This window comes from Gopherus evgoodei, chromosome 3, assembly GCF_007399415.2.
Source record: "Gopherus evgoodei ecotype Sinaloan lineage chromosome 3, rGopEvg1_v1.p, whole genome shotgun sequence".
NCBI classification, from domain to species: Eukaryota; Metazoa; Chordata; order Testudines; family Testudinidae; genus Gopherus; species Gopherus evgoodei.
In genome coordinates this window covers 95,467,998-95,486,495 of record NC_044324.1, presented here as the reverse complement: position 1 = coordinate 95,486,495, position 18,498 = coordinate 95,467,998, and the positions used below count along the sequence as shown (strand labels likewise).

The window sequence follows — 18,498 nt, the reverse complement described above, 5'->3', positions numbered from 1 at the left end:
CTCACCCAGATCCCACCAGTGTGATTGGGGTCCCGACGCCACATCGGCTGCGACATCGCAGCAGTGGCTCCAAGGACAGTGGCCACCAGCCCAGTGGCCTTAGTGGGGTTCGTGGGGAATGCCAGTTATGGCTATGCCCCCTTCCCAGCGATCTTCAACTGCTGCCTCGGAGCAACAGCAGATGGCACCAGCGGCACCTGGCTCAATGCATGCTAATCGCTCAGAGGCTGGGGTTGAAGAAGTGTTACTCACTGCTAAACCTCCCTCCTCTGGAGGGGAAGAAGCCACAGATCCTCCTCCAGTAACCCAAGTCATCCTTGTCGTCTCTAGACAAGGCGGTGGCAAGCCCTTCGAGTGCTAGCCCACCCAGTGCCTTCAAGGAGCACCAGGCTCTGCTCCGGAGAGTGGCGGACAATCTGGGCTTAAAGATAGAGTCGATGGCTGAGCAGACTGACTCATTGTTCAATGTCCTCTCCGCTTCCACCCCAGCCTGCCTCACCTTTCCAATCCATGAAGGGGTCTTAAAGACTGCCAAGGTCCTGTGGCAAACTCCCTTGCTTGTGGCAAACTCCCTCCCACTTCCAAAAGGGCAGAGAAAAAATACTTTGTCCCGGCTAAAGGGTTTCCACCCATCCGCCCCCAGGCTCAGTCATTTCCGCAGCCAACAAAAAGGACAAACATCTCCAGTCCTCCTCTACTCCCAAGAATAAAGAGGCCAAAAGACTGCATCCCTTTGGGAGAAAAAATTATTCTACCGCCAGCATACAATTCCAGCTGGCAAACTACCAGGCTCTCCTGAGTACGTACAACTTAATTTGTGGGATAGTCTCTGTAAGTTCCAGGAGTCCCTCCCACAAGGGTTAGTCCAAGAGTTCGGCACCCTGGTGGAGGAAGGCACGGCGGCAGCCAGGTGCTCCCTACAAATGGCCTGGGATGCAGCAGACTCTGCGGCTCGGGTAATCATGTTGGCGGTGGTGATGGGGTGCAGCTTGTGGCTACAAACAGCAGGCTTCTCGCAGGAGATTCACAATTCAATCCATGACCACCCATTCGATGGGGTTGGTCTCTTCTCCAAGCAGACAGATGCCAGGCTGCATGGGGTGAAGGATATGTAGACCACCCTTCGTTCATTGGGCATACCTATGCCACAGCCTGCTTGAAAGCCCTTCCAGCCACCGCCAAGACCTTAGCAGCCCTGCCAGGGTACTGTAAGAAGAAGGGACAGTAGCTTCAGCAGGCATCATCCCTCTTCTTCCTGCTCGCCTGCATAGCCTGGGCCCTCTAAACACCCTGGGAGCCAGAAGAATGCATTTTGAGGGTGTGCCCGGGAGCCACTCCTCAGTCAGTTCTCCGGGTTCCCTCCCACCCCTTCCTAGATCACCTTCAATATTTCTGCTTGGCCTTGTCAAGGGTAACCTCGGACCGCTGGGTCTCGGATATAGTATCCCAGGTCTATACCCTACAGTTCGCGGCCACCATCACCACCCCTCTTCCCCGTCCCTCTTCAGAGACTCCTCTCACAAGCGATTCCTCATTCAGGAGGTCAAAAAGCTCCTGTGCCTGAGGATGGTGGAGGAGGTTCCTTGGGACATGCATGGAAGACGTTTCTACTCCTGTTGTTTCCTAATACTGAAAACCAAAAGGGTCCTAAGACCCATCTTGGATCTGTGGCGCTTCAACAAGTATCTCAGGAAGTTGAGGTTCCGCATGGTTTCCCTGGGCTCCATTATTCCTTCCCCACACCTAGGAGACTGGTAAGTCGCTCTCGACTTGCAGGACACTTATTTCCATGTTTCCATATTCCTGGGACACAGGCATTTTCTCCGTTTTATAGTGGGAGGGCGCCATTTCCAGTTCACAGCACTCCTAGTTGGCCTGTCGGCCACAAGAATGTTCACCAAGTGCATGGCGCCAGTAGTGGCTTACCTCAGGCGGCGTGGGGTCCATCTGTTCCTGTATCTCAACGACTGGCTGGGCGCAAAGAAGCCTCAATCTGATTTGCTCCACCTGTCTCAGCCTAGGCCTGTTGATAAAGATAGAGGAGTCCACGTTAACGCCAGTACAACGCATAGACTCATAGACTTTAGGGTCAGAAGGGACCGATATGATCATCTAGTCTGACCTCCTGCACAAAGCAGGCCGCAGAACCCTACCCATCCACTTGTATAACAAACCCCTAACCTATGTCAGAGTTATTGAAGTCTTCAAATTGTGGTTTGAAGACCTCAAGCTGCAGAGAATCCACCAGCAAGTGACCCATGCCCCACGCTGAAGAGGAAGGCGAAAAACCTCCAGGGCCTCTGCCAATCTGCCCTGGAGGAAAATTCCTTCCCATCCTCAAATATGGCGATCAGCTAAACCCTGAGCATGTGGGCAAGACTCACCAGCCAGCACTCAGGAAAGAATTCTCTGCAGTAACTCAGATCCCAACCCATCCCACATCCCGTCAGAATTTATCAGGGAAGTTCTCAACTCCACGCAAGCCAGGGCCTTCCTTCCGAAGGCACAGTTTCAGGCGATAGTGGACTTAATATCCTACATAAAGGCCCACCCGCTCATTGTGGCCCATATGTGCCTGCGACTGTTGGGCCACATGGCCATGTGTACCTATGTGGTCAGCCATGCCCAGCTTCATCTGAGGCCCCTTCAAACATGGCTGGTCTCGGTTTACATTCCCATGGTGCCAAGCCATGTCCCACTGTCTTTAGACTGGTGGTTGGACCCCGAGATGGTGTTGCAAGGCGTTCCTTTTGTGACCCTGTCTCCTTTGCTCACCCTGGTCTCAGACACATCGGATCTAGGGTTGGGGGCCCATCTGGGTGAGCTCAGCACCTAGGGACGTTGCCTGCAGCACGACCTAGCCTTGCGCATCAACGTCAGGGAACTCAGAGTGGTCTTGCCCCATCTGAAGGGAAGGCGGTGCAGGTCCTCACAGATGAGACGGCCACGATGTATTACATCAACAGGCATGGTGGCACCAGGTCCTTGGCCCTTTGTCAAGAAGTGTTCAGCCTCTGGGATGTCTGTGTACAGCAGTCATCTTCCTGCTAGTGGCCCATCTGCCTGGAACCAGGAGCATCCTGGCAGATCACCTCAGCAGGTCCTTCTAGTCTTGCCACAAATGGTCGCACCATGCGGAGGTGGCCAGTCTAATCTTCCACAGGTGAGTGTCTCCCCAGGTGGACCTGTTTGCGTCTCAACAGAGCAGGAAGTGTCATGTGTTGTGCTCTCTACAGGGCTGGGACCAGGGCTCCTTGTCAGACACCTTTCTGACTCCACTGTCGGGAGCGTTGATGTACGCCTTTCCTCTGGTACTATTGATCCACAAGGTCCTGCTCAAGGTGAAGCAAGACATTGCGATGATCATCCCCATAGCCCCAGCATGGTCTCAGCAACACTGGCTCGATATGCTGCTGAGCCTCCCACAACCACCCCACTGCAGCTGCTGCTTTGACCAGATCTGCTGTCCCAGAGCCACAGCAACCTGCTGAACCTGAACCTGGCAGTGCTGCCCTTGACAGCCTGGCTCCTGCGTGGCTGAGCGGGGAGGAGTGCCAGTGCTCCACTAGTGTCCAGTGGGTTCTGTTGGGCAGCAGGAAGTCCTCCACCAGAGCTACCTATGTGACAAAGTGGAAACGCTTCACATGTTTGGCCTCTGATCGGCTCATTTGTGCAGAGAAGGCCTTGCTGCAGGATATCTGCACTCCACCTCCAGGGCTTGTCGTCCTTGCTCAAGGAACACCTGGCAGCCATTTCTGCATTCCACCCTCCATTTCAAGGCAAGTTGGTCTTTGGCCATCCCATTATGACTCAGTTCCTGAAAGATCCATAGCGCCTTTACCCGCATGTCAGGGCCCAATCCCCCCTTGGGACCTGAAACTTGTGCTGTCAAGGCTCATGGGTCCCCCCTTTGAGCCCTTGGCATCTTGCTCCCTCTGGTTCTCTCCTGGAAGGTCGCCTTTTTGGTCGCTGTAACTTCAGCCCATTGGGTGTCTGAGATCAGGGTGCTCACGTCAGAGCCACCTTATACGATCTTCTTATGGGACAAGGTCCAACTGTGTGCGCACCCAACCTTTCTGCCCAAGGTCATTTCCCACTTCCACACAGGCCAAGATATTTACTTACTGGTCCTATCTCCGAAGCCTCATGCGACAGATGAGGAGCGCAGGCCGCATACGCTGAACATCAGGCACGCTCTGGCCTTCTACATTGATAGAACAATGCTGTTCTGACGTCAACACAGTTGTTCGTGGCTGTCACTGACAGAATGAAAGGTTGTGTAATATCAGAACAGAGACTCTTGTCCTGGATCACAGCCTGTATCCACTACTGTTAAGAGCTGGCAAAGGTGCCCTCGCCAGCTGTCGTGACAGCTTACTTAACTAGGGTGCAGGCTTCCTCAACAGCCTTCCTCGCTCAGGTGCCAATCCAAGAAATTTGTTGGGCTGCGACCTGGTCGTCTGTTCACACATTCGCTGCACGCTATGTGCTGAACCAGCAAGCTCGAGATGACACTGGTTTCGGCAGAGCAATGCTCCAATCGGCAAAGCTGTGAACTCCGAGCCCACCTCTGAGGATTCTGCTTGTGGGTCATACAATGGAATCAACATGAGCAAGCACTCGAATAAGAAAAAACACCCACCTTTCGTAACTGTTCTTCAAGATGTGTTGCTCATGTCCATTCCATTGCCCGGCCTCCTACCCCTCTGTTGGAGTTGTCAGCAAGAAGGAACTGAGAGGGCGTAGGGATGGCGGCACCTGATAAACCATGCCATGAGTGCAGCACTCCATAGGGCGCATGGCCATCCTTACAGATACCACTAAGGCAAAAGTCTCAGAAGACCACACATACAATGGAATGGACATGAGCAACACATCTCAAAGAACAACAGTTACAAAAGCTGGGTAATCATTTTTTCTGCTGCTGCTCAGAAAGGCCTCTGCTTTTGGAGATGAAGATAATTAGTTTGAATTCCATTGTTTTCATTTTTTGTCCTGTGTAGACCCAGCTGACTATAGCTAATGTACATTCGTGGCCCCAAACTGTTTCAGCTTGTCAGCAAGAAAAATATTTAATGTAAAACAAAAACTTTAAGTTAAAAGGTAAGTATTCCAAGGAATATTACAGTTTAAAAAAATCCTGAATATTTAAATGTGTCAACAAATAAAGAAAGGTAGTAAAATAGTCAACTCCTATCCCAGTTATTACAATCTTTTAACTATAAGTACAAGTGCACAATATCACATTGTCCATTGCCAATTTAAAAAAATAACATTAACGCCGTCGTCACAAACTTTGCCTCCCTTTCAGATTAAGTATATTGACAAAACCAGCCAAAGTACCAATTGCTAGAACACCTCACTAATAATGTATATTCGTATCAAAGGCTAACTGCTAATTCCTGCATTCTGTTTCAGTTTGCTTTTTTTAAACATTACAGGCCTGGTCTTCACTTGGAGGGAAGGGATGTAATCAATCTAAGGGTTCAGCAGTCGACAGGAGAGCGATCGGGGATCAATTTATCCATCTACACTACACGCAATAAATCGATCCCCAATAGATCGATCGCTACTTGCCGATCCAGCGGGTAGTGTAGATGTACCCTTAGAGACTAACAAAATTTTATGTGTGTGTATATGTATATATATATGTATATATATATGTGTGTATATATATATATATATATATATATATATATATATATATATATATATATATATATACACACGCACACACAACATGAAAAGATGGGGGTTGCCGTACAAAGTTTTTTTTTCTCCTGCTGATAATAGCCTACCTTAGTTGATTTGTCTCGTTAGAGTTGTGCGGAGATATAGGAAGAAGGGGACACACATCAGGGCCCAAATGGGGCTCTGGGTGATCACTACTTCCCACCATCCAACACAGATGTAATGAGGTTAAGTAGTGTCCATATAAAGAAATGAAAACTACTGATTATTCCTCAAGAAAGGCTTTTAATGACTTAACGGCTATAAATGCAACACAGACAGACTAGGGAAAGAAAAATTAAAGACCAGCATTGAATAAGGATTAATATAAATGACAAATTTATATTGCAAACAAGCACAAGTACAAGTACAGGTACTTATTACTATAAAAGCATGTTCTTGACATTGTTAATTTTACTGATGCAAAGCTGTTATTACCCTTTACTAACTATAAGTACAAACAAAGATACTATAAATTGATTAACAACTTTCTACTATTTTCTAAACAATTTAACACTCGTATTAAACTTTTACTACTATTTGTAATATTGCAGTTCTAATATAATCTGAGATTGAATTATCCCAACACTACCATTCTTAATACTATAGTGTCAGTACAACTTGAGATCAAAACAGCTCGAGCAACCCAGACTTCTTTACTCCATTACCTTATTTTGCATGCAACCAGACTTTTTTTACTTTAAAACCTTACCCCACCAAGAATTATATTACCTTCTAGTCAACCACTCTTTGCATTGGTCAGGTGCAGATAGTTGGTGCAGCTCAGGTTTCCTCGGTTCAGGGGGTGCGGGCCAGACCAATCAAAGAGAATAACTTCTTAGAGAGAGAGAAAGAGAGAGACACACACACACACTCTCTCTCTCTCTCTCTCTCTCTCTGAGCTTCTACACATTTAATCCTATCTTCCCACCCTACTTTGAAGCAGGTCAATCAATCAGGTTAAGCCAAATTTAGTGTTATCGCTTTGGCTGTATAATTCATGCTTATTTATGTTCTTGTAGCCAATTATTATTTTAGTTTATAAGTTATGTTCAAGGAGATAGCTTACTTCTATATAGCCCACTGTCTCGACTGTGGTTTTCCTTAGTTTTCTAGGTAACTTCCCTCAAAATGGGTTATTGCCTTGATTGTGGGTGAGGTTATCTTGATGACTTATGCCTAAAAGCCTAGCTCATCAAACCCACATAGGAATTTGTTTTTTTGGCTGCAGTGTCTCATAACCACAAGTTCCAAAGGTGGTTTCAATAAGCCGTACCCGAGGGCATGACCTATTATACCATATAGAAATCAACATAAAAGGTGGTCTGGTTGTAGGCATCTTTTGACCAGAAGTTGCAGCTTAATTTTGCAAAGCTTGCTTTTTAAAGATAATTTTGCGATGCTCATTTTATTAAGCTTCTGGAAGTCTTAGGCCTAACACTGCCAATACTGTTGTTCATCTTAAGCTTGACAACACTCTTGCTCAAATTAATCGCAAGTTGGTATGGCAACCCCCATCTTTTCATGTTCTCTGTGTGTGTATATCTATATCTTCCTACTGTGTTTTCTACTCCGTACATCTGATGAAGTGGGTTTTAGCCCATGAAAGCTTATGCCCAAATAAATTTGTTAGTCTCTAAGGTGCCACAAGTACTCCTCGTTATTTTTGCTGATACAGACTAACACGGCTACCACTCTAAAATTTTTAAACATTTTGTTTCTCTTCACTTCTTTTTTGGTAGCCTTCAGTAAGAAAAGGCGTGTTGCCAAGAATGTTGGAAGAAATTTTGAGGACCAGGATAATGGTGAAGCAGTCAATAAAGGCCTACAAGCATGACAAAGCTATCACTCGAATGCTTGAGGCGCGTCAGATGGGTCTTAAACTGATAGCTAATGTCACATTTGGTTATACTTCTGCTAACTTTTCTGGAAGAATGCCATGTATAGAGGTAAGGGATGCAGATAAAATGCAAAAGGGATTTAGGAAAGAGACTTGTTAAAGCAGCGCTAATAATGTAATGTCATTGCTTGAAACACATATTTAATCTAAATGCTACCATAAGTGCTGTTTTTTTCTCTTAAAGTACAAAAAAAACCCTTGGTTTCAGTTGTGAGATTAATAGTTTGAAATCCATTTTGTAGTGATAAAATACTTAATTAGTATTTTCATAAAGATAAATTGGACTACAATTCCAATCATCGAAGTAAAACAATTTAGTGTAGCTGTTTCAGTCCTTTAAAAAAACAAACAAAAAAACAGTACAATCCAAAAACTAGAGTAAACTGAAAGGTTTAAGTACCAAGGAAGGGGGAGGATTGCTTAGAATGCTCAGAGGCTACAGCTAGGAGTACTGGGATAAGATCGTGCTAAGGAAAATGTAGACTGTATGGAACAAATATGCTTTCTCCTGATTTTTGAATAAGTAATAATGTAACAAATTATGTATATTCCACGTTAACTTATTTCAGCCTTCATTAAAATAAATTGAAATTTATTCTGCTGGTTTGTTTACTGCACAATGTCTTACAAATAAAGTTACATATGTCCCTTAATTAGACATTTAGGACCTTATCCTAAAGACCCATACTCAAGAAAACTCCTCAATGATTTCAGTGGGGAGTTTTGGCTGAGTAAGGGCTAGAATCACATCCTTGTGAGTGTAACTGTGCCTCAACGTGCACTTACAAAACTAAGAATGATACGTAATACTAAGGAGACCATATATCACGTGGTTTACTCTTAAAGCTTGAATTAATCAAAAGGCAAAAGGAAACCTCATGATCAAAATGAATATATTTTCTGTGTACAGGAAAGAAGTTGACAACAGTAGCATTTTCATCATTTTCTTCCATTAAAAACTGACAGCTGATACATTTGTGTCTGTTCAAGCAGCCACTGCTTTTAATGAATAATTGAGATTAGAGAGAAAAAGACCTTTTAGGTCATCATGTCCATCTCTTTGTTAATGCATATTTGCTCCATAGTGTACATTCTCAGGTGCATAGTCTAGTTTTAAATGACTCGAGGTGGCACTTTCACCACTTCATTACGGAGATTTATTAAACTATGAATAGCAATTCCTGTGAGGTTTTTCCTGATATCCAGTCTACATTTTCCTTAGCACAGTTTTATCCCAGTACTCCTAGCTGGAGCCTCAAAGAGCATTCTAAGCAATCCTCTTCCTTGGTACTTAAACCTTTCAAATATCCGTAGCTGGTTATAACTGCCCTTCACTTATTTAGGTAAGCTAAAGATGTAATCTTTCCTTCTAAATTAATTCCTCCACCACTCTAATCATTTCTGTTGCTCTTTCCTGCATTCTTTCCTGTTCTGTTGATTTATGTTTACGGTAAATCAATTTTCAGAATTTTCTTTCTGTTGTTGATTTTTTTTAAACCACCAAATGCAGTTGTTTACTTTGCATGATGATGATAATGCAGAAATGGATTCAGAGTGATGCTGATTTACACAGGTTGTTTTGATTGCAGTAGCACAGCAGGAAAGATTTTCAGTGTATCTTATTTGCAGATTGGAGATAGTATTGTCCATAAAGCCAGAGAGACCTTGGAGCGAGCTATAAAGCTGGTGAATGATACGAAAAAATGGGGAGCTCGGGTCGTATATGGCGATACTGACAGGTAATTAATAGCTGCTTCTTCTGATGCTATGTGAAACCGTTTTCTTCCTTTCCACGTCACGAAGGAGGCCATCACCATGATCTGCATTCAGAAGCTTACAGCGGGTCTCCGTGGATCTATTTTTTCTGTTTTAATAAATTATATTTGCCTGTTGCATTAAACATACAGTTCAATACATATTTCAATTCAGACTGTTAAGTTACCTTTATGGAGCCTGGGCTGGCTCCCCCACTTTGCAAAGCTGTCACATGGGGTCAGCTGGGCTACCATGGCAGCTCCCAAGCTGCTGCTCATAGGGATAGAGACCCCCTTCTATCCCACCAGTCCCTCAAAAACTGTTTGGTGGTTTCTGTTTGACTCCCAACCACTAGTGTTAGTGCAGGGGTGGAGGGTGCACGCTCTTGAAGGGACCAGAGTCCCGCTGGTATAGTTCTTAACTGATGTGATGGGGGGTGGCCAGGCCAGAGCTGCCCCTTTTGAACCAGGTGCCTTTGGTGACTGTGTCTGTGATCTGAGTCTAATGTTGGCCCTGCATGAAGTATTCGCACTCTATTTTAAAATGAAACCAACTTGCACTTCATAACTAATTGTCCTGCAGTACGTATACTAAAAGTACAAATAGGATATGTCCTGTTAGCTAATACACATATTAAGCAATAAGTTTTCTAGCCGGCTTTCAATAAAGAAAAATTTTCCATTTAACCTCTCAATTTGCCAAAGGTCATTATGGTAATTTTACAAGGAGTGGGACAAGGAGCTTTTCTTATGTAACATAATGACAACATTCTGCTCAGGACCTTTGTTCAGTTTAACAGTGAAAATGAGCAAGAGGAGAGAACTCTTCCAATTACTGAAGATAACTACAGTCTGGTACATAAAAAGTGTCTAATCTTCTCCTGTTCTGTGTAGTGCTCATGATCAGCACAGTAACATTAGGCATTGAAAAATTATCTTTAACTCTGTGGTATGACTAGTCCTTTAGTAATATGGTATCAACTGTTCAGGTTTCAGTGCTAAGAAATAGAGATCCCAGTTCTTCCATGCATTTCACTACATGTCTTCTCTTCGATATTGATAACGTTGTACACAGAAGGCCCGCTGTAAAAAGTGTTTCCCTTTGCAAAGGCATTTAAGCAGATTTAGGCAAGTTTCACCTATCAAGTGTTTGGAAAGACATGCACACCCTACCTATTCTCAAGACTTATGGGATTTCTCAAGTTCAACGAACTTTTAGCCATAGTGCCCTGGCCACAGGTGCTTGAACTATTCTAGTGATGGTAAGAAATAGGTCTGGTCCAGCAGGCTGTAAAGTTCTCCATCCCATTGTCTGGAATAACTTAAAGTACATTTATTATTTTCCTGATTTATTTATTTTTTAATAAAAAGCTTTGGGGTGCGTTTTTGCCTCCAAATAATGAGAAATAGGGACACTATCAGCAAGGCAGAAAATTCTTTTCATTTACTCATTGTAGGCAGATGTGAGACATGAGTTAACTTGTTATTGTGGGGATTCTTTATTATATGCATATATTTATTGGTGTATTCTGGTCTCTAAAGGTAGTATGCACATTTCCTGTAATTAAAGCGTACACTACTTTTTCGATACGGTCTTTCTCCTTAGATGGAAGGTCTGCCATGACTCTAGATAATGTCTGCTACAAGCATATCTATCTAGTACTGTACTTACAGTTTGTTTAAAATAGTACATTTATAATGGCAGTAGGATTCAAACTGTATTCCAAATGGTTTGCTTTTTCTGGATTCTGGTGATTTGTGATCTATCTATATAGGAAGGATCAGATGGAGATAAAAGGTTTTATTCCCTCTGAAGTTCTGCCCACTGAAACAAGAAGCCAAAATTAGATGCCATGAGTGTGGATTGAGCACTGAGTAAGGGTGACCATTCACACTGCTCAGTTATTGTTTCAGGTTGTCTGCAGATATTATTGCATCAGTTTGCATTTGGTGTACAGATTTTTATCTGGTTATCTTCACAGACATAAGGACTTAGAGATTCAATATTTTTTTAAAAAGCTGAAGTTCTGGAGCACCAAATCTCCTTTTCCAAATGAGAACCAGCTCACCAAGCCATCAAGTGCCATTCCAACTTGACCCCTTCTGCACAGCCGCTTCTCTACTAAATTCATACTGAATAAACTGTTTAGTACCATTTATATTCTTTATCCCTCGTCCATATAGAATTTGCTGTTTCTAGCTCAACCGCCCACAGCCTAGCACTTTCAGATCCCAGATACAGCATAGAATCTTTTGTCAGGGCTGCCCGGGGGGGCAAGTGGGACAATTTGCCCTGGTCCCCACAGGGGCCCCCATGAGAGTTTTTTTGGGGCCCTGTAGTGGGTCTTTCACTACTTTGGGGCTCCCAGAAAACCCTCATGGGGCCCGGGCCCCCAAAGCTACTTCCGCTCTGAGTCTTCAGCCGCAATTCAGCGGCGGGGGGTCCTTCCGCTCCAGGACTCACCGCCGAAGTGTCCCGAAGATCTGCGGCGGGGGGTCCTTCCACCCCAGGACCCGCCTCCAATGTGCCAGGTCTCCACCGCCGAAGACCCCAGGCAACCTGAATCCTCTGGGCGGCCCTGTCTTTTGTCCCTGATGTCATAGGACTTGGGGCTGGGTTGCATGTCTTGAAGCCAGAAATGTAAAAATCTATTCAGTGGAAGAACTGGGATGCATAGACCACCAGGAGGAGGTAGGTAGGCAAGAAAATGAAGTGCTATAAAGAAAGCAGTAGGGGAAAGGGTTGCTGTGAGAAGTCGAGGATGTGTCAGTGAGTAGACTGGTGGAAAATCTTAACGAATTTTGTCAACCACATATGTCCCTGTTTCTCAGTCAAGATACTGGCAAATGTATTATAGTTTGTAAACCTATTCCAGGATATATGTTGAAGTAATGGTATCCTTACTTCCCATTTCTTCTTTTATCTTTTTAGCATGTTTGTACTGTTGAAAGGAGCCACTAAGGAGCAGTCTTTCAAGATTGGCCAAGAAATTGCTGAAGCTGTAACAGCTACCAACCCAAAACCAGTAAAACTGAAATTTGAAAAGGTAAAAGGAAAATACACTTTGCCCCAAATGTCTGGATAGAAAATGTTATCTCTTTAAACATGTTAGGGGGTCAGCTGTTCAATAAGGTTTCAGTTTTGATTAGTGACTTAACAGAATTGTGGGTGTTTCTGTGACTGTACGGCTAGCAGTCCTTTCAGCTGCATTTTGTTGTCCTGCAGTTGTCAGAGGAAGTCTGCAGAGAAAATTTAGACATATTAATCCCAGTCACCCACAGAGAACAGGTTCCTGAATGCAGTGTGGAGCAAAATAATGCTAATATTATTGCACATCCAAAAGAGCAGTGGAGACTCTTTTTAGTAGAAGTTTGTTGTTTTCATAAATGTCTCCTTCACTTGTATTGACATGGTGAATGGTAAGGGTTAAATCAGTTTGAGGGCCATTATATTTTTGAGACTGTCCTTTCATTTAGTATTTTAAACTAATTTAATTTTTAGAGAGGGAGAGGGAGAGACAGCAAAATTCAATAAAACAATATTGAGAGTCTGGTGGTTCTTCAAGTGATAGTCCCTATATGTAGTCCACTGTGGGGTGCGCATGTGGTCCTTGCAACTGAGATCGGAAGATTTTTCATTAGCAGTGTCTGTTTGTCCATGCCTGTGCCCTGCACCTTCTTGTGCTTCAAACTGAGGACATAAGGGAAAGCATGGACCAATCACCTCTCCAGTTCCTTTCTACCACTTCTAGTCTCAGACTGAACCCCTGTGGTGTCCACAGCTTTGCTAGCGTTCCTGCCTCAAATTCAGGTTTTTTTCTGTAGTTGACCTTTGTAGATAGTTAGTATGGGGCTTTCTCTATCATTTGGGGTACTTACAATACCCAAGATCCCCACTTCAAGTCCTGTGCAGCCTGCCCCCTGTTGTTTCCAGTGAGTGATTCCATTACACTTGCTTATACTGGTTGGGTAGTCCCACATTCCCTCCAAGTGCAATATTTGTTGTTCCTTTCGGCTCCAAACCCGGCAGTCTTGTGAGTTCCAGCTCAGAAGATATCTGATGGAGTGTTGGATGAGGCCCTAGTCCGACTCGGGGTCTGATGACCCCCTGTACATCAGCCAGGACTCTAGCAGGTAGAGCAGATGGGAGGAGGGAACGAGCAAGCAATCACATGAAAAGTGAGAGAAATTCTCTCTCTAGTCCTTATCTAAGGAGATGATTTTCTCCCTTATGCCCTCCAAATCTGATGAGACTCCGTGCTCCAGTATGGATATGTCAGGAGCTCATGGGGATCACGGATCCAACTTGGCTCATGGGGAGCCAAGAGTGTTCCAAAACCACCGATCACCGAAGGAGCTGGCTCAGCTCTATCACTAGCAAGGCAAAGAAGGGAGCAGTCATCAACTGAACCAACAGTAGAGTCCATCAGCAAGGAAAAGGATACAGTGGTACCAACGCTGACCTAAATTGGCACTGTTAGCTCTGCCAAAAGGCAGAATCCCCTCCCCCTCTCCATCCTCTATGGCTGGGTGTACTATCCTCAACATTCTGGCTATGTATTCTGACCCACCGTCACCAATACTCACTGATAAGGTGACTAGTAGCGGTGCCTGCAGTGTCAGTTCATCATTCACCAGTTCAGTCGATCAGCCTAGAGTTACAAGGCCTGTGGAATCTGAGGACTCATGCTCCTCCTTGGTGTCTAAATATGATTTTATTCATTATTTTTCTGTATTCACTGATAAACTACCCCAGGAATTTAGACCACAATTCCAGGCCTTGGTCTGGGGCATGAGGAGGTGTAGGGCACAAGCACAGACCAAAAGATACTGCTAATGAAAAATCTTCCAGTATCAGCACCCCACAATGGAATACCCATAGGGACCACACATCTCAAAGAACTTCAGTTACTGTAAGGTAAGTAACCTTTCTTTATGACTTAGAATGGCAAAAGAATTCAGAATGATGGCTGTCACTGTTAGATTGTATGTGACTTTGTGTGCCTGAATATTACAGGATCGTCAGTTTGCATAGCTCATGTGGCAATATCTAGGTAGAGCATAAGGTGAGTTTGGAATGACAGTCTGAACCTACACTTTTCCTGTGAACCTTTAATGTTCCTTTAACTTACTTTTTATTTGTGTTTGTGAGCAAACAAACGGTAAAAATGTCAAAATTAACATTTCCTTAGAAAAATCTCTAAACATGCAATCCTGTTATGCTGCTAATGAATAAAAGTATAAAGAGGCTACATGTTTTTAACCCTACAGGTGTATTTGCCTTGTGTCTTGCAAACCAAGAAGAGATATGTGGGATACATGTATGAAGCACTGGATCAAAAGGACCCAGTATTTGATGCAAAAGGCATAGAGACAGTTCGAAGAGATTCTTGTCCTGCTGTTTCCAAGGTATAAAATACACACATTCTTTCAAGTTTTACAAATGCAGTATATTGTTCCACTGCAGTCCTTAAAAATCATTTCAATACATGCCCCCGTAAAAATTCTAACTCTGAAGACAAGATCTGTCTTTGTTCTTCGGGGTTTTCTCCATTGTTTCTGGCACAAGTAGGGTCTTTGGGGCACTTCGGCAGTGGTGGTCCCAGAGTGGAAGGACCCCCCACCGCCAAATTACCACCCAAGCAGGGGCCCACTACCACCGAGGCCCTCAGGCCCCCTGAATCCTCTAGGCGGCCCTGTCTGTAAGTCACGGATAATTCTTTCATTAGAAAAATATGTGTTGCAAGAAAGGAACAAGTAGTATGGAAAATATTGTTAACCTCAAATAAATTGAGAAACAGCTGTTCATATGGTGCATTTATTTAGCACCTTTGAAGAGTGAAGGAGGATACTGAAAGGTGTCATACATAATATTCTATTTCAAAATTAAGAAAAATCTTTCTATATAGTGTAGTGGCATTTTGCCATATGTTTGTCATATAAATTCCATATACAGTGCTCTTTTTAAGGTTTTCTTTGCTTTGTAAAATAAAAATAAAGAGATGGAAGATACTCAGGGATATCCTAGAGAAAAACAAAAATTGATACTTTTTTTAAACAAATGTATGTTTTTGAATTTATACTGAATATGTTATAAAATATTTCTGTATATAACTTAAATTCCTTTTACTAATGTTGAACGAGAAGATACAGATTTTTCACATCTCTCCTTTTGTTTTGAAGATACTTGAGCGTTCTATCAAGCTGCTATTTGAAACACGTGACATAAGTCAGATCAAACAGTATGTTCAGAATCAATGCATGAAATTACTAGAAGGCAAAGCCAGCATGCAAGATTTCATCTTTGCAAAGGAATACAGAGGGAGTTCCGCTTACAGACCTGGAGCCTGTGTACCAGCCCTAGAAATCACACGGTAAATGAGAAGCCTAAAAGTGCTAATTGTGGATTTATCAGCAGCGGCAGCTCCAGGCACCAGCGCTCCAAGCACGTGCCTAGGGTGGCAAGCCGTGGGGGGGTGACCTGCCAGTCCCTGCGCAGGCAGTAGTCAGGCAGCCTTCAGTGGCACGCCTGCAGGCGGTCCGCCGGCCCCGCGGATTTGGTGGCAATTCGGTGGCGGGTACGCCGAAGCTGTGGGACTGGCGGACCTCCCACAGGCAAGCCACCGAATCTATAGGACCGAAGACCTCCCACAGGCATGCTGCCGAAGGCTGCCTGACTGCCATGCTTGGGGTGGCAAAAAAGCTAGAGCCACCCCTGTTTCCTTAATCTTTTTTGTGTGTCTGGTTGTGGTTCTCAGCCCACTTCTCAGAGAGCATATGTCTACATCCCAGAGGACCATAGCAATTAGTACTAGCCCTAGTTGGGTGTCTCAGAAGAGAGAGATTAAGGATTGAATAATCATGGAAACCCAGTTTCTTCCTTACTACTAGAGATTATCACTCAAGGTCAAGAACAAGGCCGACTGTCAAGGCAGTGTAGTGAAAACCATGCTGTTACTGATTGTTCTGTGTATAAAGGACTTCAGTCTCGGAGGTCATGTGGTGCCTCTCACTGGCAGTAGATTAATTTTGTAGAAAAAATGTTGCTAGTGGATTCTCTCATTTTAATGCTGTTAAGCCTCTCTTCTGCCATAGTTTGTGATATTAAACAGCAGTCCCACTTGTTTTTAGTGTGTACTTCACCATACTGATATTTTGACAATAAAAGGTCAGCTGGATGTGAACCAGTTTAACATATTTTGCCAATCACTTGAATTTTTCTTTATATTCAGTACAAAATTTCTTAAACCTATGGCCATATTTTTCCTAGTAAAATAAAATGGATACCAGAAAACAAACCCTGCTCTTAGCTCAAGACTATAAAGTCCTTTGCACTCTGGTCATTTGTGCTCATTTTAATATAGTGGCTGCTCTTTTATAAAGTGTTCCTTTAACTTAAGGGTAGTCAAAAGGTGACCTGTAAACCAAATATGATCTGTGGCCACCCGGTTACTTCTGGAGGCTGGGCTGTTTGGATCAAGATGGAGCATAGTTTGCGACGACCTGTATTCCATGTGGAACATACCTCTCTCTTAAAGGTCAAGACAGCTTGCTGCGTGCTCCTTTTTATGCTTGTTAGGTACAGAACTCAGGCTTCAGGAGAGCTGTTGATATGACCTTCAGTTGGGTCAAGTCTGGATGCCCTAATTTAAATACCTATTTGTTTCACATGCTAGTATTTAATTTTAAGATACATTGTGAAGACTTTTCTTTTCTTTTTTTTTTTTAAACAGGAGGATGCTTGCATATGACCGTCGTTCTGAGCCTCGTGTTGGGGAAAGAGTACCCTATGTCATTGTGTATGGCATGCCAGGATTGCCTCTTATACAACTGGTGAGGCGGCCCATTGAGGTCCTACAGGATACCAACCTGAGGTTGAATGCCACATACTACATCACCAAACAAATTCTTCCACCCCTGGCTAGAATTTTCTCGCTAATTGGCATAGATGTTTTCAGCTGGTATCATGAATTGCCAAGGGTAAGCTTGTCAGATAACACTCAGTGTATCTGGGTGGTACTTGAATTTGATTACTCTTTTTTAAATAAAGAGCTTTATGTGAGGTAACAGCAGGAATGATTTATTTTACAAGGTGGTAATTTGGTGCCTGAGTATATAAATTAAATCACTAAACCCTCTGCAGTTCTTTCACTTAGTAAAATTAGTTTCCATTGCAGGTCTTGTACTCAAGGTTGGGCCTATCCATATCAGCAGCTGTGTTTCCTGGCCTCTTCCAAAATTAATTCCAAAGAATCCAAGTATATACTACATGTGTTCTTTGTTAACATATCTGGACATGGATCTGGTTTTGCATTTGCATTCATCCTTTAATTTTCTCTCTAATGCCTGCATGCATCCACTCAAAACCTATGAAAGGCCCATGTACATATCTGGCTCTCTTGGAAAAGGAAAGTTTATATTTCTACGTCAATATGTTTAGGAGAGATGACGCACCAAAAATAACAGGAAAATATTTTAAAAGTGAATGACAGGAAATTTTAAACCCTATGTCTCTGAAACTCTGTGATTTGTCCAGGAATATTCAGGGGGGGAAATCTACTCTGGGTTGAGAAGTAGTAAGTGAAATGTTGGGTGGATTCTTTTGTTTTTGCTGAAGATAAGGAGAGTAAAAAATTGTGCTTATACAAAAAGTTAGCTTTATCCTTAACTATGGAGAGACCGGCACCCCTCCGTAATGTGTTGTATTATTTAATTGTCACTCAATAGAATCATAATTTAAAATGTCAGGAGTTTTGTTTTTATGCTAATAATGTCCATACAAGCTGTACTTTCACTTCTGCTTCTTTCCCATTCCAGATCAATCCACTGTGAGAGTCACACAAGCTAATATCTTCAACAGATTGCTCCAGTAGAACTTGTGGCTCCACAGTGCCAAGTCCCTGGGAAACTTGTCCCTTTCCTAGTGCTCTCTCTAGGCAGTGGGGAGGTTCTTCATTCTTATAACAACTGACTGCTTTTCACCCTTTTGTGGAACCTGGTGCATTTTACACTTTTGTGTACCCCAGGGATCAGACCCTGGCATGACCAGAAACCTCAAAATTCCCCTGGTTTTTTCAATATGTTCTAGTTTCTCCTACCATGTGGTAGACAATG

At 43.5% G+C, this 18,498-nt stretch overlaps 2 protein-coding genes across 2 annotated transcripts in view; one reads left to right on the top strand and one right to left on the bottom strand.

The window, feature by feature from the left end:
- Positions 1-18,498, top strand: part of REV3L (REV3 like, DNA directed polymerase zeta catalytic subunit) — a 249,830-nt gene that overhangs the window by 218,913 nt on the left and 12,419 nt on the right. The window contains exons 25-30 of the mRNA XM_030556132.1: positions 7,473-7,679; positions 9,260-9,369; positions 12,317-12,431; positions 14,656-14,793; positions 15,568-15,758; positions 17,118-17,364. Coding sequence (XP_030411992.1) covers positions 7,473-7,679; positions 9,260-9,369; positions 12,317-12,431; positions 14,656-14,793; positions 15,568-15,758; positions 17,118-17,364 — 1,008 coding nt within the window. The remainder of the gene's footprint in view (positions 1-7,472; positions 7,680-9,259; positions 9,370-12,316; positions 12,432-14,655; positions 14,794-15,567; positions 15,759-17,117; positions 17,365-18,498) is intronic.
- Positions 2,005-18,498, bottom strand: part of MFSD4B (major facilitator superfamily domain containing 4B) — a 50,620-nt gene continuing 34,126 nt past the window's right edge. The window contains exon 5 of the mRNA XM_030556135.1: positions 2,005-2,023. The gene's annotated coding sequence lies outside the window, so the exon portion shown is untranslated. The remainder of the gene's footprint in view (positions 2,024-18,498) is intronic.